General features: G+C 44.5%; 1 protein-coding gene across 7 annotated transcripts in view; it reads right to left on the bottom strand.

The window, feature by feature from the left end:
• Nucleotides 1-23,594, bottom strand: part of LOC135910206 (uncharacterized) — a 170,427-nt gene extending 146,833 nt beyond the window's left edge. For 6 of the 7 annotated variants that reach the window (XR_011509216.1, XR_011509217.1, XR_011509218.1 and 3 more), the window contains exons 1-3: nucleotides 23,470-23,594; nucleotides 16,778-16,854; nucleotides 10,766-11,009 (exon numbers count right to left, since the gene is read on the bottom strand). Coding sequence is in view for 3 of the 7 variants with exons in the window: in XM_070528130.1 (XP_070384231.1) it covers nucleotides 10,766-11,009; nucleotides 16,778-16,830 (297 nt within the window). In the remaining 4 variants the exon portion in view is untranslated. Of the gene's footprint in view, nucleotides 1-10,765; nucleotides 11,010-16,776; nucleotides 16,855-23,469 lie in introns of all 7 variants that reach the window. The other variant, XR_010566941.1, reaches the window with a different exon arrangement.
• Between the last annotated feature and the right edge of the window lie 853 nt (nucleotides 23,595-24,447).

The raw sequence follows: 24,447 nt of genomic DNA, 5'->3' as shown, positions 1-24,447 counted from the left end.
TGTTTCACCGAATATGTACGCTTCCGCAGGGCGCTCTCGGTATCGCCATGCCAAAAGATTACGCGTTTCAGCTGATAACACGCGCCCGACTCTCACAACAAACTATGTGTGCTTTCTAGCCGTCCCGATTACGCGGTGATACGAAAAAAATGATAACGCCAACAACAGCGTAAAAAGAAAATCGAGGCGTTAATTTTTCGATGCCGTCTTCTGCCTGCTCTTGGCGCTCTTAGATAATGCGTTATTTTGTATTTTGGCTCATATCATTATTTATTACAGGACGTGGCGCGTTCAGTCATTGCCGAAGAAGAGAAGCCTCAGCCTACGGACAGCGTTTCCACAAGGTGTCTTGTGGTTAAAACTTTGCCTCCTTCCTGATGTTCCCCTTGTTAGGCCTCTGCGGACTACTTCGAATCCATGTCTTTCTGTGGCTCCCTTGTCGTTTTTTTTTTGAGAAAACTGCATTATGCTCAATACCATAGCCATTAGAGCAGCAATAACCGCTTCGTTAGATCATTAGGTTACACGACGACTTCCACTTTTTAAAAATAGACATGGAAACACTAAAGAAGAACTTTTATTTATACGAAAATATGCAACGAGAAATGGCGGGTATATTCTAATAGAAAATGGGTCCTCCGCGATTCTGTTTCACAATTTCGATCCTCTTGGGAAGCGAGTCATACAGCGGATTCACAAGGTCTGGCATCTGTCGGAGACGGTCCCACTCCTCCTTAATAGCTAACCAAAGCTCGTCAGCGGTGGCTGCGGCTAGACCTGCTTTTTTGGCTAGATTTGACTTCATCATTCCCCATACATTTTCTATGATATTTAAATCGGGGCTTCTCGCAGGCCATTTTAGCCTTGTCACACCCAAATTGTCCAGCGTCTTCTGCACTGCCTTTGATGTGTGGATGGGTGCGTTGTCCTGTTGTAGCCAGTAAAGTCCATCCGGGAATGGGCCATCGAGAACATACGGAATAAGCACTGTCTCCAAAACGTCCATGTACGTTTCAGAGGTCATCTTCCCTGAAAATCGATGCAATAGTCCCAAACCTGTGTGGCTGACCGCGCCCCACACGTGAACAGTGGTGCGCCCGCTTGAGCGAGTACCCAAGACATACCGCTCCTCGTACCTGCAAAAGATGTGTCATCGACATATGAATTAAACTAGCAGCTATTGCGTTGACAGGTTTTGGTAATGTGTCATCGATATATGAATTAAAGTAACAGCTATTGCGTTGACATATTTTGGTAAGCCAGCATGGACCACGTTGCAAAAAAAAACGAAATGAAAGTGCTTGATGTCAATTAAAACTGTGCTGGGTAAGGCTAACTCTGAAACCACGCAGGAAGAAAAAAAAGTATTAGTTGCAATGCTGAAGTTAAATATCGTATTACATGTCGCAACTGCTTAGAAGCTTGAGACTACACAAAAGGCGTTTTCATTGTCAAGCAACGCTGTTCCTGAAAGAAGTAGGGAGGTACCCAGCGCTCGCAGCCAGTAACAACGGTATAGGAATACGCGACATACCGGCAGTTGCGCGGGCGCCACACCCTCCTCTGCTGGTCCCAACGGGTGCAGAACGAGGCCTCATCCGTGAACACAACCGCACGCCAGTTGTTCGGGCACCAAGACTCCACCGCAGACGCGAATTCATGTCGCTCATTGCGGTGTCTTTCATCCAGCATCACTTTTTGCGCTGACACTCTGCTTTTTATGCCGGCTTCGTGAAGCCGTCTCTTGATTGTACTAAGGCTGATGTTTCCGAGCCCAACTTCGTCCCTTATTTCTCTGGCGCTGAGATAAGGATCGGTCACAGCTGCAGCCACGATTAAGCGGTCCTCATCTTCTGATGTCACCCGCTGTCGACTTGCACGAGGAGCATCACTAATCCGTCCTTCATAATAAGCAGCCTGAAGTACCCTGTTAACTGTGCGCATAGGGCGCCGGGTGGCTGCGCATATCGCTCTTTGGGACATTGTGCGCCCCATAATAGCGATTGCGCGTCGCTCATCCGCTGTGAGTCGGGGTGCCATTGCGAATGTATTCTGCGAAAAGGTTCGACTTCTATGTCTAATATAGGCAGCACGCATGCGATGTTGTGATTTCATTGGCCGATACCATTATCTGGGATTGGTGAAGACACAGTTTTTCATATCAAGTGCCCTTACAGAATCGCACACGCTATCACTCACGTGCGCAATTCCCTTGTCATCGCGCGTAGTGAGATGGCGCCCTCGGGTAATGCGCACAACCGGCAAAACACGTCCGCTTGCCAACATAATTTCTGGTTTAAAGCAACGTGCGCCGACCTGCATGTATATTAGGCCGCGCATGCTCCTGGGCACAGTGCGTCAGATCCCGCAACCGCCACATGGTGTCGCCCCGCAGAGCAAGGCCGTGTGCTCGCGCGCTCTACACAGACGTGGCCGCGGCTGTACACATCTTCCATGAGCAATAAAGTAAACAATGCGTTGCACACATTTTTCTGCGACCGTTCCATAAACCGTACCATAAACAACCGTTCCCTAAAGCGCACTAATCAAACGCTATATCTGCAAGGACTAACATGCTGCAAATATTAGTGATAAAAGACACTAGTGTGAAATATTATTAGTTCCTTTCCTGGCGTATACCGGATATTTTCTTGCAAAGTATAACTTCTACTCTTCACAAGTTCACTTGAAGTACTCCTTTTAATGCTTTTTCAATTTCGGGTAATAATACGAAAACATTATACGAATCATCAGGCAGGAACTTTGATTTAGTTGGCATGAGCACCGGTGGCACTTAGACGCAGCGAACGATCGACCTTTGGTGTGACTCGCCCACGACATTTGGTCTTAATTAGTGCTAAGTTAATAAAACTCCATGTAATTAACACACAGTGAATAAGTCATTTGAAGCCGCAATCATTGTTGGTAATTGAACCCACGACCTTGCGTTGTGGTGTTGCGCAGTGCTTTCGCATTTGTGTACATAGGGATACCTAAGTGCCATTTGAGTTTTTACCTATGGTTACTCCCTTAGAGTTATCTTTGCAGATGAAAGCGTCTGCAAATCTATAGATTCAACTGAGAGATAAATTATTGCCGTTCAATCTTAATCCAATGATGCATAGAAGTGCGTAGGACTTGCGCAAAGGCGGCTTACGCATACTCTGCCTGCGGAAAAAAATTGAGACCCGAATTCCCAAACCCCGTCGTTCCTAAGTGCTCTTGGCCACTGCCCAGCTGCCTTCACTAATGATACGTCAAGCATAAGGACTGATTCAAGTGTTTTCTTTTGAACAATAATTCCGTAAGATATTTTCGTCAATACTGGTGGCGCTCTCCTTACCACCTTTGAGTCGCTGCTTATATAGTCCTGCTCCTTCGAAAACGCGTCTAACGCCGCACGCCCTCCAAGGAAGATGTAAGGATTCTGGGCCGGGTATATTTGCGAAATCGTATGGATATAACACAATGTCGCCTCTTGAAGTAAAGATAGAAATGAATAACCGTCAGAATTATTAGTTTCCACTTAACGTCTGCAGATATAGATGTAAGTACTATAGTCTATCGAGTACTACAGTCCGTGGGAAAGCTATTTTATACAGAAATCAAGAACGATGCAACGCGCTCTTGACAAGACGCCAGACGTTTTTAGCCAGTCTGGCCTCTCATTTTGTGATAAGTTAGCTTACTTCAACATCGGAAATAAGACCACAATCAAGAACCGCCCCAGATTGTACATTGCGCTTCACGTAAGTGGACAAATCTATCTGCATGTCAACTGCCCCAAATCCTCGGTTAGTGTAATGCCAAGATAGCAGAGCTAGCCCATGGGTGAAACCATTGTGCCACGCCTGGACACAAGTCCTACGCCCAGTGAAAAAAATATTCTAAAGATCATGGGGGCTGGACGAGCAGATAGTATGGAAAGTCGCAGATGCTGTACTTATGTCCAATGTAGTGTACGGTATGAATTACCTGAAAAAGATAACTCATATGAAAAAGATAACTGATCCAACACAGGCAACGAATACAGGCCTTTCCATCTTTACCATGCTTGAAGGCCGCTACGAGAAACAACAAACGAACCAGCGCCTACACAGAGTAAAGTTGCAGTCTGCGGCCCAAATTATTTGCCTCAAAGGCTCGGAACCTGATTCATGATACTATGCCAGCTAGCATGTGATATTCAAAGACAACTACCAGGCATTTCAGAAACACAACCACAGGAGCTGCTGAACTTGAAACACAATAGGCCAATACCATGCAATATGGGGACAAACAATTAGAACTGGAGTCTATATGCAATTGCCAAACACAGAGAAGAGGATGCTAATCATGAAGGCACAAACAAACATCAGACACATATAGTAAACTGACGTTGCCATAACAGTTATTCAAGGGAAAATCAGACATCCACCCGTTCGTAGCCATTGCTACAAACTTATTTTTCCTTTATTAATTCCTTCTCTCCACCTTGCGGGTTTCCGCAGAACTACTACGTCATGCAATGCCAGTGTAACAGTAGTACGACACTACACAAAATTAAATACCATACAGCCAGAAAATCTGAACTGAGAGCAATAAAAGCAGCACTTGCAGTACAAATTTACAGACTACAACATCCTGCCTGACTGCATGGATTCACTAGAAGCAATCAGGGCGTACACATCACACAAGATTGTCAAGAAAATCGGGAGATCGACAGGAGACATGCAAGCACAAGGGCAAGAAATTAAATTAAGGAATATTATTCATGCAAATATTCCAGAACACATTGGGCTCATGAGCCCAACATAAGAAATGAAAATTGGACAAGTTGACATGGGTTCACTATTAACTACAGCGAAAAAAATTGACAACAGTGAAGATCAAAGCACTCTGTGCTTTCTGTTTGATCGTGTCTATTTGCTTTCTGTTGTGATGTAAATAATGAATTCATGAGGCTGCACAGGAGAAGAACAATGCCCTGCCCAAAGCCCTGATTTCACATCCAAATATGGGCATGCACATACACACATACGCAGAGACACATAAATGTTGCAACGGTGCATAACATGAAGCAGTATCAACAGGATGACACTAGAGAGAGATGGGGCCTAACTTCCAACTAAGAATTATCGTGAGAATGAGGCAATTTGCACAGTGTACCAGAAAAACAAACAGACAGCAAGAAGGCCAGCTAAAGTTGGTGCTTGACACAACCAAACATAAATAAATATGTATGAAAAAAACAAACAGTTGAAAATTCCAAGTGACGGAAACACAAATTCCTAGAATCGCCAATCATGCATGCCAACACCATTCAAGAAACACTATTCTTATTCCAATAGACATACTGACCGCATGCGCAGTTGGTAATGACAATGCTTGTTTCTCTGGACTTGCATATTTATTTGTATTTTCTCTCTTTCCTGTTTTTGATGTTTTGGTTTCATCAAGCACTGCTTTTTATCACGCATTCTTGCTGTACTTCTCTCAAGTAACCTATATAAATCACGGCATTCTCACAATAAACCATTTCGTGAGATGTTAGCGTGCCCTGTTCCCACTGCTTCACAATATACACTCTTGCAACATTGCCCAATTGAAAGATTTCATAAGTTACACAGAAGCATCGTAAGAGCCGATAATGAGACTTGTCGCAGTCTAAAAAAGTAAAGAATAGCCTGGCTATTCACAAGAATGGCAGAAGAGAACAAATAGGACGAACAAAAAAACCGAGATCATTTAACCACAGAATATTTATTGTGCATAGCCAGTAAGTGTGGGCTGAGAAGCAATAAACCGAAGACACACAAAAAGGAGAAGCAATAATTATTGTATGCATCTATCTCTAATGTAGGCAATGCTGACCAGATTCTCCCAGCGTTTTTAGATCTAGAGTTTCCATAATTTCTCTAGGCAGCTGATTTGCACAGAATTCTAGCTTCTTCCTTTACAATGCACGCTCAGATGTAGAGGGTGCAATGTAGGAGAAAAAGTTAGCCTACTGTGCAGATCCGCTGCCTTGAGAAATTATTGAAGCTGTAAATTTAAAGACACTGGGAGAATCTTGCGCGAGCATGGCCCATCTTACACTGTCAGAGATGAATGCGTTACCTGTTGCGATCTGTATAGACACGCATCAGTTCGTATTCTCCTTTTTGTGTACCTTCGATTTATTGCTTGTCAAGCAGCATTTACTCGGCATGCTCAATAAAGTTTCATTTGTTAGCGTGCCTTATGATCGTATTGGTACCAGAAAGGTGTGCATTCTTTCTACAGCGAAACAGTATATGTCTCGGGGAAGCACTCGTCGTACGACCACAGAAACCCTACTGCGGGGGTATGAGCCATTATTTAAGGGTGCATGAGCCATTGCATTCGTCTTAGGTGACGTACGGAGAAGGAGGAATAGGCGTTATTTGTGCGCAGCAGATTTGAGATCTAGGCACCTCTACCTAAACGGCGGCCTCGAGCCCTTGGATCCTTCCGGCATCTTCGGCCTGCTGGTTTGCCTTGGGTTGGTCTTCCGGTGCACAGCTGAGCAACGCGGTCTCCCACTGCTCTCTGGTCTTATTTTATTCTGTTGGAAGTACGAGGGAAGTCCAAACCATATGTTGTAGGTCCGCCGTTTCTTGACAGAATCTACGCCTATCCGTGTAAAGGTCCGGGTAGTAGCGGTGGTAGGCCACCGGGTTAAGTATGTATCTGTTCGTAAGAGGCGCCATGCCGTCGCTTGCCGTCTACTTAAGGAAGAGTGTGCCGGGGCGAAATGGGTCCTTGCCAATTTATAGTGCTTGGTGATCTCGTTAAATCCGATTTCTCTCCGTTCCCAGTATTTTTTGCGTGTCACCCGCTCGGCCTGTCAGTTCTCGAGCCAGGTTGTGCGCCATTTTGTTCCCGGGAAGGGAGGAGTGTGCGGGTGCCTATATTTTTATTTATTTCTATTTATTTAGTCATACTGTTGGCCCGGAGGCCGTTACAGGGGTGGGGTACAGCACAGAAAATGAAAAACATAATGTACATTATACACAATGCACGCAAATTATACATAAAACACTGTTTTTGAGCATACATTCATAAAAGAACCAGGAAACTAGTAAGAGCACAAATACAAAAGGAATATGCAGGGACAATAAACACAATCTGTGTTAATGTAACATAATGTACATAGTTTTGTTTAGGGCATGATTTGCCTCAGATTGTTTTCAAATTGTGTAACGGTATCACATTGAATAATGGCTTTTGGTAGTCTGTTCCATTCATTTATTGTGCTGGGGAAGAAAGAATTGGCGTATGCATTAATGTGCAGTTGAGATATCCGGAAGTTATGTTCATGTGTTCCTCTTGAGGTTCTGCCTTGTTTTGGTGCTAAATAGGGAGTAGTATTTATGTTGAAATGCCCTTTCCAAAGCAAAAAAAGAAACTTAAGTCTGGCTACATGGCGCCGTTCGGCTAGGGAAGGTAAGTTAAGTAATTGCAGCATTTCTGTAACAGAATCAGTTTGCGAGTAACGAGACAGAAGAAATCGAGCGGCTCTTCGTTGGACTCTTTCAATCACGGTTATGAATCCTGTTTCATAAGGGACCCAAACAATACTGGCGTATTCCAGTGTGGGTCTTACCAGATATAGGTAGGCAGTTAACTTAGAGTCTGTCGAAGCAAGCTTGAGTCTCCTACGCAAAAACCAGAGTTTCTTTTCTGCTGTCGAACAAATGTTTTTAACGTGCTCCTTCCAACTCAGGTTCTTGAAAATAGTTACGCCTAAATATTTAAGGCTATCAACTGCGGCAAGTGTAAATGAACCCAGGGTGTAGTTAAAGTCAACAACATGTTTTGTCTTGTTGGTGACACGAAACGAAAGTTTTTTTTCTGTTAATTTTCATTCTTGAAATTTCACACCACTGTTCAACCACCTGCAGAGCTTCGGTAAGAATTTTCGAATCGTCCTGGTTGTTTATCTCTTTATACAGGAGGCAATCATCTGCGAAGAGTCGCACCCTTATGTCTTTGTTAATAGATTGCGCAATATCGTTAACATAAACAAGAAATAAGACTGGACCCAACACAGACCCTTGTGGAACACCCGATGTGACGTCTAATAATTCTGATTAGGAGCCATTAATTTCTACGTACTGAGTTCTGCCTGTTAGGTATGCACGAATCCATTGTGTTACATTGTAGTTTATGCCAAGATGAACCAACTTATCAATGAGTTCTGAATGAGGGACTCTGTCGAAGGCTTTTGACATGTCAAGACAAATACACTCAATTTGTCCCTTGTTATTCAAAGCCCTCGCAAAATCATCAATTGTTTCAACCAGTTGCGTCACTGTCGAAAGATTTCGCCTAAAACCATGCCGATTTGAATATAGAAGTTTTTTGTCTTCCAGGTAGGTGTAAATTGATTTTGATATTACATGCTCGAGAAGTTTACAGCATACACAAGATAAGGAAATAGGGCGGTAATTTTCAATTTTTTGCCGGTCTCCTGATTTGAAAACTGGGACAACCTTGGCCACTAACCAGTCATTTGGGACGCGTTTTTGTTCAAGTGACGCTTTAAAAATGATCGTAAGATAGTGTCCAGTCCATTCCGCATATCTACGTAAAAAGGCATTTGGTATATCATCGGGACCATTAGATTTTTTTATGTTAATGTTTAGCAGGAGGGAAACGACGCCTTCGTACGTTACGTTTACGTCCGGCATTTCCGAAGAACAATGACCAGGCATCTGATATTGCGACGCATCACCACCAGACCGCGGGGAAAAAACAGACTGAAAAAACGTGTTATAATGTGACGCTATCGCTCCGTGATCGTGCAGAACCGAACCGTTCATGATAATACTATGTGGGTTATTTTCGGGCTGTGATAAGTGACACCAAAAACGGTGTGGGGAGGAGACCATAAAGTTGGACAAGGTTTCGGTGTAATACTTTTCTTTGGCTGTGTAAAGCTTAGTTCGTAATTGCCGTGATAACTGAGCTATTTTTGCGTGGTTCCTTTTTCTCTTCAGTCTTTGGCGGGTGATCTGCCTCTTTAAATGAATTATTTCTCTGGTTACCCATGGATTTTGTTTCTTTTGTCTTAGTTTTCGCAACGGTACAAACGTTGAGATACAATACCAGACAATATCTTTAAACCGCAGCCACAAGTAATTGACGTCACCTTGCGCTCTGAAACTGTCCAACGTAAATGATAAGTAGTCGATAATGCTCGTGTCATCGGCTCTGTCATACTGGCGAGCAAGTGTGGTCTTTGCTTTATTTCGGGCAGAAGTAAGATCGGTTTCAAGTTCTACAGAAATAAGTTTGTGATCAGATAGTCCACTTTGAATTTGTACTTTTTAATTATCCAAACTTGCATCAAGAAAAACTAAGTCAAGCGTAGACTGTGCTGATCCTGCAATACGAGTGTTTTCACGAACAACCTGCGTCAACTCATGATTGAAGGCGATATCAAGAAGAACTTCACAGGAAGCCCGCTCTTTTGTATCAATTGTCAAAGTATCCAGTCAATACCCCCAAGGTTAAAATCACCCGCGAGAATCAGCTTAAACCCACGAAATGTAAGTCCCTCCAAGTGGCGTTATAAACCTTCTAAATATGATACGTGGGCGCTTGGTGGCCTGTACAACGCTCCAATAATAAATGACGAATTTGCAAAGGTTATTTGACACCAAACACTCTCGTGATTCGGAATGCCCTGCATCTGTAGCCACTGAACATTTTCTTTCACTATGATGGCTACACCACCTCCTCGCGATTCTCGATCATTGCGAAATATTTTGTAGCCGGGGGGTATAATTTCATAATCTTTTATTTCGGGACGAAGCCATGTTTCACTAATAGTGACAATATGTGGGTCATAGCTGGATAAGTATTCTAGATCAGTAATTTTATTCGTAAGGCTCCTAGCATTGAAGTTAATTAATCGAAAATCAGAATACTTTAGGCTCACATGGCTTCATTCCGAGCCTTCTGCCGGTGGAGGGTTATTTTGGCGTATTCGTACTCGGCGGTTCTTAGAGTAATCCCAGGCAAACAAGTCGCTGTTTACTGTTAACTTGTCATAATTAAGATGGACTCGTTTGCCATCATCACGTTCCTGTTTTGCCGAATTCCAGAGCAGCTTGCGTTTTGCCAGTGTTTCCTTGGAAATGTCATCGCCAATCGAAATGCCGCTTCCTTTAAGTTTCTTGCAGTTTTGGTACAGTTTTGATTTTTCTCTGCAGTCATAAAGTTTCAAGATCACTGGTCGAGGGTGCTTACTATTTTTCTTGCCAATTCTGTGAATTCTTTCTACCGTGTTCAACGTCACACCAAGTTTTTCTTCAAAAACTTCACTTAGAACTTTTGTGTTAAGGTCATCAGCGGATTCTTTTTCGCTTTCTTTGATTCCAAAGACCACGAGGTTGTTTCGCCGGCTTCTGTCCTCTAAATTTATCAACCTCTCCTGTTGCTTCACGATGGTCTCGTTTAGTTCTTTAACAGTTTTTGTTAACTTGACTATGCTATTTGCTTGATCCCTAACGATTTGAATGCTCTTTTCTACACACTCGAGCCGCTTTCCGAGGCTATCTAGATCCTTTTGAATTGCTTTTTGCCCATCGCAAAGCTCCTTCAACAAAACCTTAGTGTCAGGCCCTGGATTTAGCTCTACATCACCGGACAACAGGAAACACATAGATGCAAATTCGGAAAAAAGCACACTCGGGCACGGCAGCACTACAACAAAACGGTTGTCGTTTCTGTAACCAAATTTGGTATAGTAACTGACCTGCTCGAGGAACAAAAATCGCTGATTAGACGGCATGGCGGTTGCGGTGCTGCCGTGCCCACTGAAGCCGACTCCCAAAGGTGCCAGCTTTATAGGCTTGTCCCAGACAATAGGCGTCGTTCCATGGCATCCGGGTTTGAGGCCGTCCAACGTTCCAACGCTGATACCGGCCGCGTCAGCAGCCGATCCGACGATGCACATGTCCGGGGCTTGCGCTTGAATCGATGCGCAAAGCAGCAGTACGTGCTCGAGGAACAAAAATCGCTGATTAGACGGCATGGCGATTGCGGTGCTGCCATGCCCACTCATAATGTGAATGTCGCGATCTTCACGAAAGTTGTTTAAAATTCTCACTGCTTCTGGCGAGATTCTTCCTTTTGCACAGTTCTTGATGGCTGTCTTGCAGTCGCTTACTGAGATGTTAGCTTCGGTAACACTGAACTTAGTGTCGCACATTACTTCCCCCTTCTCTTTTGGCTTCTGGATTGGATTGGCGCGGCTCGCTACGTGCTTGCGCGCGCTTTTCCGAGCGCAGATTGATGTGCGCCTGGTTTCTGCACTAGGTATTTACACGATTACTTTTCCTAGCGCAGATTCGTGAGGCTTGTTTACGATCGCTTGTCGCTGCTTTCCTTTTCTCTGGTTTGATTCGGCGCGGCTAGGTGCAGGCGCGCATATTTAGTGTGCGCCTGCTTTCTTGCGCTGGTCTTTGATCACATCGATCCCCGCTCGCGCTTATATATAAGAAAACGCTGCGCCGCTGGCGTACCGTGTACGTAAGCGCGCAGCAATGCCGGGAAACATTCATACAAAAGCAAAGGGTCAGAACATTGCGCTTTGTTTTTCATTACTTTGTCATGTACCTTCACACTGGGTAGCGCCGAGCGATCGCTTCTAACAAACGCAGAAATGAGTCTTTGCAGCGCGTGTGGCCATTAATTGACTACCAACACAGCCATGTGAGGTGCGACTCCAGGCAGAGAGGAGGTGGCGCTTCACTTTCTGCATGCCAATAACTTTCCATTTTTTGCGTTTGAATGCCCGTGATCAGGTCCACAAATTTCATGCTGTCTGGTTTAGTTTCCCATTGCAGATTGAGGCTCACTCCGTTAGCATCCACTAATTAAGTTCGGGATGCAGTTGTATGCGGCCCATTCATCACTGTGGATGGTGGTCCCCGGTTCAACGTTGGCTGCAATAATGGGGCCTAGCGTCGCCGCATCTCGTCTGTCGACCTTGAATAGTCGGAACTGCCCGGTGGTCACGCAGGTCATGCCGAATACCCATGGTCCAAGGTCTGCAATGCCGCCGTGATTTTGCCGGCTCGGTGGAACCTTGTCGCCCGTCATCAGGCAGCCTCGATTATGTTTCCGCTTGCCGCAAAAGAGGCATTCATCAATTTGCACAATCCTTCGGGGCCACCGAGTGGGTGTCGCGCCAGCAGCTCGTCCCGCACGACCTCACGAGCTGTGACGGGCGTTCACACGCAAAAACTAGCAAGTTAATAAACTGAAGCGCCACCTCCTCTCCGCCGGCTGCAGGGTAACTGCACCGCTGCTGGAGTCGCACCTCACATGGCTGTGGTGGGAGTCAATTAATGACCACACGCGCTGCAACGACTCATTTCTGCGTTTGTTAGAAGCGATCGCTCGGTGCTACCGACTGGTAAGGTACATGACAAAGTAATGGAAAACAAGGCGCAGTTTTCTGGCGCGCTTACATACACGGTACGCCCGCGGCGCAGCACTTCCTTATATATAAGCGCGAGCAGCGAGCGATGTGTTCGAAGACCAGCGCAAAAAAAAATGCAGGCGCACACCTAGTATGTGCGCCTGCACCAAGCCGCACGGAATCAAGCCAGAGAAAAGGAAAGCAGCGACAAGCGATCGTATAAAATCGCAGTGCACAAACCAGACGCACACCAATCTGCGCTCGAAAAAGCGACTGTATAAAAGCCTAGTGCAGAAACCAAGCGCACATCAATCTGCGCTCAGAAAAGCGCGCGTAAGCACGTAGCGAGCAGCAGCCAATCCAATCCAGAAGCCAGAAGAGGGGGGGGGAAGTAATGTGTGACACTAAGTTCAGTGTTACCTTAGCTTCCGTGGAGGCTATTGCCAGTGCTAAGGCAGCTTCCTCCGCCACTTCTGCCTTCCACGTTTTTACCGTCCCCCTGACTCGGCAGTCACCCTCTAGACTCGTAGCAACTATCGACATACTCTGTTCATTTGCGTATTCCGCCGCGTCCACATTGTTACGTTTCGCCTACGACACGTGGTATAGCCGGCACGGATGCAATGGTCGCCGGGGCTTCGTTCAAAGCGGCGGACATTTTGGCCCGTTCAGCGCTGCCGCAACGCCTCCCCGCCAAGCGCGTCCAGGCATGTTTCAATGCCACGTGTCTTCGTGTGTGCGTGTGTGTGTGTGTGCAGGTTGGTGCCCACGCTTGACAAAGCGCGGCAGTCGGGAAGAGGAGCTCCCCAAGTGTGAAGCGAGGAGGTCTGACCGGCGCCGGCCCGGCGGATGCGTCACTACTCGTCTCAACGTGCCCGAGTGGCGCCGTCACGTGCGCCCCATCCAGAGCCGTTCCTTCTTGCCCTCAACTCCGAGAGTATAAAAGCAGCTGCCCCCGGACGCCAAGAGAGAGGCTCCGATTTCTTCGGTCGAGTAACGTGCTCTCCCGTTTCTCCACTTCGGTCGACCGGACCGGCCGCTCTTTTGCGATGCTATAATAAACAAGTTGTTCTGTTAGCAGTCGACTCAACCTTTGCCAGCACCTTCGGATGCTTCCAGTTGTGCCCCAGGCCGCGAGGCCAACGCTACCCTTGGGGATTGTGACCCAGATGCAACAACATAGACCATAGACCACGTCCTTGGCGTACGACAAATTTTTATATGGGTAGCCATAGAAATGCATACGCATTTAAAGTATATACATTTATCTACGTCTTACTGCAGGAAAAAGACACCGAGGAGTACGGGGTTAAGACAAGTTTATGATAACAATTATCATTCTCAAAAGGTTTGGCGGGCCACTGGCTACAGCGTTAGTGACGTCGTTTCTCTCTCGTAGCAGAGCGCACCTGCAGCAGACTCTCTCCGACTTCGCAGTAGGTTCCAATGTATTCCTGTACTTATTTAAATGAAATTTGCGGCCCCGGAGCACCACTTGGTAACTACAGTGCATTACTGAGTCATTATTACAATGATTGGCGCACTACAAAACTCAAATGCGTAACGTAATTCAGAATGACGTTGACAAATCCACTGGATTAACAAAATGAACCACTAATTGCACTCTCCGTGATGGTGATCATGCTAAGCGCTATGTGTGGTATTTCAAATTAACAATGTGATAAACAGTGGAGCCGCACATTGCAGCTTCGCTGGTTTACGATCTGTACGGGGTGCGTGTGCGGTAATTCTTTCTGTTATTGCTTGTTCAGTATTGTATAATGTTGTGCCCTTCTTCTTGTTAACTACATTGTTATTCCCCTCGCCTGACACCAAACCTTGCAGCCAGCGAGGTATATAAATAAACAAATACATAAGCTCATTCCCTTCAATCATATGCATGCACCTCCAACCACGCGTCCCTCAACAAATGTCACGGTGTGGATGTCTCGCAGTGTTCACCTACATTAACTGCTGTTTGCATTTTGGTATAACTTGTGAACAGTGTAGTGTATAAACATTGCACGATATTAGGTTTGTGACTGATGCGGTGCATAAACAAACCTTGAAAAAGATGATATGCTGGATTTTTGGAAATAAGACCGATTGTACAATACAGCAGTTACTTTACCAGCATTTCATTGACCTCTTGACAAAAACATCACTTCGCATAGATTCCAACGCATGCAGAGAATATGCAGTTTCTTATTTTGGTTGTTGATGTGGTCGTTACTGCATGGCCATATCTTGTAGATTTAGAAACAAAGTTCAGCAAATTGCTTTGTAGTAAAATATTTTTTAAAAAATGTGTACATCGCTGCGATTGCAACACCAGAACTTGATACGAACACTCACAATATAGGATGTGGACAAATGCTCAGGAGAAACTCCGGAATGTTTGCATGCTGATACTTATGAAAGTGAAGTTTCATTCCATGGATGTTAAGAGAGGGGGGATAAAATCCTAATTGTGTTCATGAAATAAAATTGCATTGTAAGCCTAGAGTTATAGTCATTGCTTAGCACTTTCGAAATAAATAATTATTCATTACTATCGACATGGAAGCAGCCTTTCGAAGCAAATAAAAGAATGTTTTTCCAGCACTGAACATTGAATCGCAGGCAACTCAAGCGGACATAAAGTTATGCAAATAGAATATGTTTAGGAATACCAGATATGAATACGCATTGAGGCTTTCATTTGAACTTTAGCTGAGCAATCTGGTTTGAAATGATTCCCATTAGCATGTCGTAACAATGTTGATCTATTGCAGGTTGAATGCATAACTAGCGTAAGAAATCTAGATAAGTGCGAAAAATTACAGTGATGGAACTCTAATGTGTAATAACATCAGTAATGTATTATTAATAATATTACCACAAAACAGGTTAGACGTGATCGGCGTGCGAGGCTGAGCAGAAACTACGTTCCTGCATTACGGGTTGCACTTATTGATAAGGTCTTCTTGTTAGAAATTCACAGTAGACTACTAGCGTGAAACACAGGATAACAAAGTGGACGAGAAGCATGTCTCTTAGAATTCTATAATACGAGGAAGAGTTTCTACAGGAGTGGCGGTAACTGCTCAAAAAAATTGATAGGAGACATAGCACGCGTAGGAGTCATATAGGAGCATATAGGAGTGACGCATATAGCAGTACTCACGGAATAGAAAGGTTTAGAGAGCACTCCCATACACACACACACACACGCATATATATATATATATATATATATATATATATATATATATATATATATATATGCGTGTGTGTGTATGGGAGTGCTCCCTAACTGCAACCTTAGCGCTACTCTGGTTCGTCCATCGCGGTGCGTGTGCTGTTTATGTATATATATATATATATATATATATATATATATATATATATATATATATATATATATATATATATATATATATATATATATATATATATATATATATATATATATATATATATATATATATATATATATATATATAAACAGCACACGCACCGCGATGGACGAACCAGATTAGCGCTAAGGTTGCAGTTCGTGACACATTTGCCATACCACGATCAGTAATCACACAGAGATCATTTGCTGCTTCCTTCAAAGGCAGCCGCCCGCTTTCGGGTTGGTGCTTATTGTTGCGTTTGGCGCAAGACTACGGCTACGGACAGGCACCGCACATGCGCAATCACGAGCAATGTACACGCATCATTTCTCCTGAAGCAGACGCCTAGCACGGGTAGCGCGAGGATCTCTTTGGGCTGACACGATGACTTCATCGTAGTCAAATTGCGAATACTGCATACGCATTGAGGGTGGCTAAATGGACTTTTCGATAGGTTATGTTGTAGATCGTTGTAGCGCAGGCAGAACGAAACGGTCATAAAAGGCAGATGAGAGAAACACAGCGTTAAACCAGCTGCAAACAGCTGTTTACGTGCTGCCTGTCTCATCCCGCTGAACTTCAGAAACCACTGTTTCGCACTCCAAAACAATTCTTGATTTTACTCGCTTTTAAATTACAAAACACGCTTATTATTTGCTACCAATAAATAAAAGTCAAAAGTAAAGTAATGCAAATGTTTTATTCATTACATTAAGGGAATTATGCAGCGAGTGCCATGAAACTTGGCAGTAAACAACCCTGGACGTCGCACCAGTCGCATTGTTGAAATCGCGATCATGTGAAATGCGCCCTCTTAAAATCGCCTGGCAACACGTGCGACTGCACCGATTTTCGTCGTTTTTGTCACAGCATGAGAAACAACCTTTAGGCGTTTCGCCGCTTAATGCGTTTGTAGGTTGCCTAAAGAAGCTAAAATGCTTGTAAATGCGGCGTACTTACGAGGCACAAAACTCCCAACACCATCACACTGCCAGGTGTATCACAAAGACACATCGTTGTACAGGTTCTTGACGGGCTCTGAAGACAAGAAAAACGCACACACGGTCAGTCGCTCGTCTATTACATCACTGGCAAGCAGCAATTCTTTTACCATTAACCGTCTAAACGGGTGGCATTGTATGGTCAAACTTGTTTGTTTTTTTCGATTAGAAATTATATAAACTAAATCAACTATGTACTCCAACTTCTTCCATGGAGAGCACCTCATTCGTTGATACCACGAGGTGACGTTATTGTACGCAATTTATTTTTGGCCTGCTTTTTCTAGCATACAGCTTAACATGCGCGAAGACTAGACGATTGCGAGAACCGAACTTTTGTGGATACTTAATATCACGTTTCTAACTTCGCGCATGTTATCACCTCCACCATTTTTGAGGTGTTTATGGCCAAGATTATGCCCCTATTCCAATTACCCGATTCCCTATGTATGCTAGGATATTTTTGCTTCAAGGATTTTTACTTGGCCGGTTAACGCTGTTCGCCGTCGTATGTGAGTACAATTTTGTTGCCGCATTCGCTATATGGAGATCAAGTTTCGCGACTACTTATTGTCATTTGGCATCCCTAGAACATGTTGAAAACAAAGCTTTCCCTGCTATTGTAAACTTCACATAGTGTTGCGCATAAAATTTTTGTAAAGTAAAAGAATACTATATTACAGATATCATAAAGGGAAACAGTAAAGAAATCTTTTCGGATAATGCAAACAGAGAAGTGCTATTTAAACTGAAACATTTTTGTAAAAAAACTGAAACAACAAAATCATGAGCCATACTACTCTGTGAAGGTGGATGGCCGGTGAAGCTGTTTAGCGCGTGACACAGAGGTGACACGGAATTTTTAACAAAGGTACGAACGTATATATTGTCCTCATCATCGGAGCTTCGGTCATCGTGACGATATAGGCACGCACACATGCACGTATCACCTAAGTTAATACATGTGTCGGGCACGTAAGACAATGATTGACTCGCACCCTCTTAAGCAATGGCTCAAACGCGCGTAAACGCGGCTTCGCTATTACGACGGCAGAAAACAAGCGAGATTCTACGCTGAATGATGAGCAGCAATGCAGGCAGCTGTGGAAGACGGCGACGAACGCGCGAGCAGTGACACGAGCGTGTTCGCACGGTCGGCACCGAGAATTCTTTAACAGACGTTTTTTTAAAAAACGTTGTCCAAAACAATTTTCAAAAATTTCTGCTTTTTCCTTGCGCCTGGCACCTGTGTGGGTCCCCAGGTCTGACAAGGGTAATTCAAGGGCATGTGATAGGTCCCCGTGCCCACAGCAGCTGGTGCCAATGAGCTTGCATCATTTCTGCACTATCAGCAGGATCGGCCCACATGATAGTTTTTTTCGACAGATGCCCCAAAACCCTGGATCACAGACTTATACAGTTTCACCGGAAAGTGTTTATGGTAAGAGGAGAAAGTCAAAAACACAATACAGAGGTTTACAGAAGATTTCTGGAAATCACCTGCCAGAAAAATTCAGTGTTGTTTGAGGAAAGCATAGGTATGTAGCTCTCCAAACTGGTGTACTACAGTCGACGCCCCATGTATATCGAACACGTTTTTTTTTTTTCGCATGGTGGTCCAGTAGCACTTGCTTTTTTCGTCGCACTTGACAAGGTAATAAGATTAAAAATGGCCCGAAAACCATGCCTATTATTTGGACTATTGTATTCACTTGCACGACATTGGACAATGTAAAATGTACTCATGAAATTAACCTAACGATAACGGAAACACCTGACACGCGAATCCTAAAATGTAAATTTCTTGTTCCATTTTTGACATTGCTACAGAAACACGAATGTAGAATCAACATTATGATCAATTTGGAACATGCAGTAAAGACTACACGGCGGTCCTTAGGATTAATAAAGCTATGAAACCATGCTGCGTCATTTATCCACTAATTGTTACTTGCGCATAACTGAGTTGAATCAGACAGAACGCTCAGAGTGCCGCGCTTTGAAATTCACATACAAGAAAGACTTGATTAAAACGTCTTTCACTTACGTATGTAAGTTGCTACAAACCACACCATGGAACTTTTGCGGTGCCTTTCATAAATGTTCTTTGGACGCACAGGTTCAGCGGATTCTGCTTTGATTTACTCCAGCTACCTTTAGAGATATTTCGCCGGCACAATATTTTGCTAAGAGCATTTGCCTAAGAAAAATGGCACACCAGAGTTTATAGCCCCTACATTCTGGACAACTGACACAGTTCCAGCGCTTCGGAAGAAACAGTAACAAACAGCGGGATTGACAAGAGGCTGTTGTGAGCATGAAGACCACAGGTTTTCGACGATTAGAAAAAACCGTACAGAAAAGAGCACGGCAACGTGCAATTTCTTCACTGTAATACATACAAATTAAGGGTACTATTGCAGTTAAAATATGACGAAGTTGCTGCAAGCGCTCAATTTACACAGCGTCCATTTTGCTTTGCAGAATCCTTCCCACTATAACAGACAGACAACATGAATCACCTTACTAGCGCAAGTAGGAACTCTAATATTTCGCCGTTTGTTGGAAAGAGGTTGCCTGTGAATGCTACGTCTCGAATCGCCAAACTTGACGACATGCTCAGCAGCGGAAGGAAAATAATTGTTATTGGAGGATTTTCAAATTCGGGGACTGCTGATGGATATACGAAACGACACTCAGTTTTTGTCATTGACGTGAAGGGACCTGAGGTATACCATTCGGCACGTGCAAATTTCGAAACAAACATTCTTCAATCGCATTCTGTGTATAAGATGGGTAGTTGGCCTGAGATAATCACTTGAAATGGTTGAAATCTAGCTTCCATCTTGTGAGAAATGGACTTAGGGATACTGGTCGGCTGGGGAATTATCGCATCCCACTTTTTTGTGGCGAGCAATGTAGCAAGCGCTGTATTAGTGAGCCGCTAAGATTATTTTCACCCAATGGAAAAATAAAAGAATGCGTGGGTGATGGATGCGCTGCCCTTCACTGAAATCCGTGTGGCCGTCAACCACCCACCGGCGTCACTCAATGGCGATGGCGTTGCACTGCTGAGAAGCAGGTCGCGGCTCCCATGCTCCCCGCGGTAGCCACTTTCCCCAGGAGGCACAGTGAAAGAACCCTTGTTTACTCTGCCGTGTTTGCACGTTAAGAAACTACTGGTAGGAAAATGTTTGCGCTATCATACGATAAGGCCTCCTTCATAACACACTATACCACTGTGAGACCTTAAAAACCACAGCTTGCTTTTATTTCCCAACGTGCACTATGAAACACTTTTTTGTTGGCATAGCTTAAGTTAGCAGAAGCGGCTTAAGCTCACTCTTCAAAATATAGTGGGGGAAAAAATTACGACAGAGCTCATCCTAAAAGGACTCTAGGGGGTAATGCGATTAGTATTCGAGCAATGAAAGTAGACAGTGTATTTCTAAAGTGAGGTTTTGAACTTTAGTGGCTGTTGCGACACTACTCGTGATTCGGCTATACGCAACATACACGCCCCACTTTGCTATCACGCTCGCTTGCAAAAGTTGCTTGAGCATAGCGGAATCATGACGATGACATGAGGAGAGTCAGATGACAAAACTGGAATAACGATGACGGAGTGAAAGTGACGGCATCACGACCAAGAGCTCACCGATATAGTGCGAGAAGCTATTAGACAAGTAGGATCACTAGGCCTGAGCAAAATGCGTAAAGACAGCGGCATGGTTACAGTCAGATCACGAAGCTGTAATGACGACGATGGAGCGCTTGCACATACCTAGTGACCAAAGAGCTGGTAGACAACGTGGTTCAATGGGTCGGCGTAAGAATCTCGATAGAGACATACAGAGTGATAGGGTCAAAGTTTCCCAAGTAGGAAATGAATGCCAATCCCAAATATTTGTCGTGATTGTGCTTTGGTTGTGCGCTCTGTGGCGCCTCAGATAAGAATTAAATTATCTGCGCTAAAACGTGAAGCGCGTATTTCGGACAGATATCATTGTCAGTATAATCAGCCACTGACGATAAACGCGTATTGGTAGTTTGAGCTCATTTTTCATCTCGGTATATTTCAATAACAAAGAAGGCGCACTGGACCCAAACCGTAGGTATATATATGAGGAACAAAATTATGGCAGAACTCATCTCACGATGACTTCCGATGGTACTACGTTTAGAACTCGAGTTGTGTTGCGGAATATGGTATTTTTATAGTTACGTTTGTTCGCCATCTGTACTGGTCATTGTCACAGTTCCGTTGCTTTGCCTGTATTCCGATATCAAGGGATTTCATGATGCCACTCACTCATTCGAAACGACAACGCTGTACGAGAAAAAAAACGCATTATCATAATGAGGTGAACATTCTCATGGCGATGGTAAACCTACGAGAGCATGACGATGACGACATGATTTCAATAGGTTGATGACGGTTTTGTGACGATGGCAGTATGATGAGAAGCGTATAATGAATCTGGAATAACGACGATATCATCAACACAATGGTATGCCGACGATGGTATGGCAACGGACGCGTAATGTGGAATGTCTGCCGACGAATAGATGACGATGACATGACAACAAGTAGCATAATCATGATTGAGTGACATGAAGAGAGTGGAATGATGAAGAAGCAACGAAGCCGTTGGATGGAATGAAGGCGATATGACGACGACCGTATGACGATAATGGCATGACGTTACAGAAGTGATCACGATGGTAAAACAGATATGTCACGACAATGGTATGACAACCATGATACGACAACGGCTTTGTGACGATGATTGCGCGACAACAATGGCATGACGAGAGCCGGATGTCGGAGCTTGAATTACGATGATGGAACAACCGCGATAATTTCACGACATCAGTACAGCAAAGAATGCATGATGACAACTGTACCGCGGCGATGCAGGGGTGACATTGGCATGACGATCTGTGTAACAAAAATGGCTTCACTAATACGGCATGATGACAGTTGGACGACGAAGTTAGAACGATGAAGATGGAATGAGCGTAACGACGTTAGCCGACAGTGAAGGCTCATGCATGCATCATGACTGTGTTACGACGATGGCATCGCAAATGTATGAGGCCTGTGGCGTAACGAGTGTTGTATCACGAAGCCTGCAGTGCGATGATGACTTGAGGATGATCGGCCGATCACGAAGGCTTTACAAAAACGGTATGACAACGGATGCATGATAGCGAAGGTCTCACGATTACGCAGTAATGACTTTGGCAGGACAGTGGTGGCTTAATGATGACTGAATGGGACACCTTGTCTACGAGAGAATGAAGACAGCATGAAGACCACTGTGTGATGAAGACTGCATGAGAAGAGTGGAATGACGAAGTTAGAATGACAACGACACAACGAGCACGATGAGATCACAACAAAAGTATGATGACCAATGGATGACGATGACCGCATCACTTTCGGGACATTATTACAATGACATGAAAATTGTGCGAGGATAACTGGACGGCGACGAGTATTTGACAACAGGGGCGTGATGACCGCATCACGAACGTCCGAAGACGAAGCTGGAGTGATGACGATGGAACAACCACGACCGACGGCCTGTGAGAACGAATACGTGAGGAGTGCATGACGATGATGCCGTGAGCGCGACTGCATGACGAGAGTCTGCTGACAAAGCTGAATTCTTTAAATTTATTTTAACTGGACGGACTTGACAATGTCTATGTGATGTCTCTCTATAGTTCGAATTCACCAGCATCTCACAATTCATGTTATAACACTGCTCGTATTTTTAGGGCGTCACGAGACGCAAACGTCCCGCGCTTACATAAAGCACGACCGCTGGATAAAACAAGAAAGAAAAGTGGCCTGTCGCATGCATCGAAAAGTTTACTTTGCTGCGACCCCACCAGCCGGGACTGTTTCTATAGGATCGGTATAGAACAGGGCTCAGGAACGCACTCAGAACTCCGTCTCCCATTGCGTCCTGTCGCCCCTAGCTAGCGCTGTTGGGCCCAGCCAAGCGGCCGAGGACGCAACTGCGACTATCACGTTCGCTCCCATTTCAGCCCGCACCCAGCGGCTGTGCGTAAATACGCGATGCTAGTCAGAGGTATAATAATGTCTTGGCTTTTATGCGCATACGCGAAATTCAGTTGCATTCAGTTGCTATTTAGGTGTCCAACAAATGCATCGACTAATCTCCCGCTCAGGAGCAACAGCTACGCCCTTCCTCGTAAATCACTTGCACAACTCCAATACAGTGATGCTGCAGAAAAAGAGACTTTAATAAAAGCGCCTGAGAGCTGTGGCCAACGGTATATTGTTGCTAGCTTGGCATTACGAAAGCACATTTTCGCCTGTACCATACGAGAACAGGACGGTTGCCTATGTTTAGATAGCGTTTTTGTTCCTCATTCATGAACCCTTTGGTGGCGTTACAATCTTTTTCTTCCTTTATCAGCGAAACTTCGCCTAAACATTTCTTGCACCACGGATACGCCTTCTACTCTCCTCTTCATAAGCATAAAGGATTGGCCTTACGTGGTAAACCAAAAATGGAGCAACTTGGTGAACGGCGACGCTTACAAAGAATGCAGCATCATCATAGAGAATAAACGAGGCTGTCATAGAAAAGTCACTTTTTTAAGAAATACTCACATCTGAGGGCACCGGATTTGCTGCTCTGTTGCAGGATGCTGCTCCTTCGCGTTCCTCACTCTTCTTCGTTCTCTTCCTTTACGATAAAGCTCGCTGCCCCTCATTTAACGGTTTGCAATGGACTCTGGAAGAAATGGACGTCTTCTGTCGAACAACGAAGAACCATACTTGCGCTTTCGCAATTAACGTCCGGAACACCTAATTAGTCCCTTAATAGGGGTAAATAAGATTACCCAGTCAGCTTCACCGTGAGTTTACCTAAAAGAAAGGTTCAAACTGAAGATGTTCCTTCTGCTGGTGGTTATGGTACTTTAAAAGAAAGTGGAAATTAACTCTAGTAGTGACATGGATGGTAAATTGAGATAAAGTAATGCAGCACAGCCTACATATAAAAGATAGGGTGAAATATGGTGATGATGATGATGGCGCTCACTTATTGCTCATACCCAATAATTTGGAGTACGCCTAAGCTTTGCCTGTTATAGTGAAACGCGATAGCAGTGAAATATCCCTGACGCCTTCTCACATTTCGCGGCAACTTCCGCTTATGCAACCTTAATGGGTACCGGGAAACGCCGGCGGTGAACGCTATGCAAGACAGCAAGCTTTCTGCTAGGAACGCGGCCTCCTTCGTGGACCCCAGATGAACGGAGCCGAGAACCCTTTGAATGGTGTTGCAAGGAACCGGGCGCGCCACTCCATGAATTGTACAAACGCTGTAAAAGGTGTCTGAATTTCAGTGTAACAAAATTATGCTTTCTCATACCTTCAAATTACAGTCCGGCTCTATCGTATCTGTAGGTCGTGTGTACGTGGTACTTTACGATTTTCTGACGTATCTTACGTTGAGGAATACAATAGGCTCAGCAACAAGTATGCGCTACACGAAGGGCCTCAGTTGTTGGCTATGCTTGATTCGGGATGATTTTTGTTCACAACAAGCTCAGACTCAGCGTCGGCGCCGGACGCAGGACGCCG

The sequence above is a fragment of the Dermacentor albipictus genome, chromosome 10 (assembly GCF_038994185.2).
Source record: "Dermacentor albipictus isolate Rhodes 1998 colony chromosome 10, USDA_Dalb.pri_finalv2, whole genome shotgun sequence".
Lineage (NCBI taxonomy): Eukaryota > Metazoa > Arthropoda > Arachnida > Ixodida > Ixodidae > Dermacentor > Dermacentor albipictus.
This window is presented reverse-complemented; position numbering and strand designations above follow the sequence as displayed.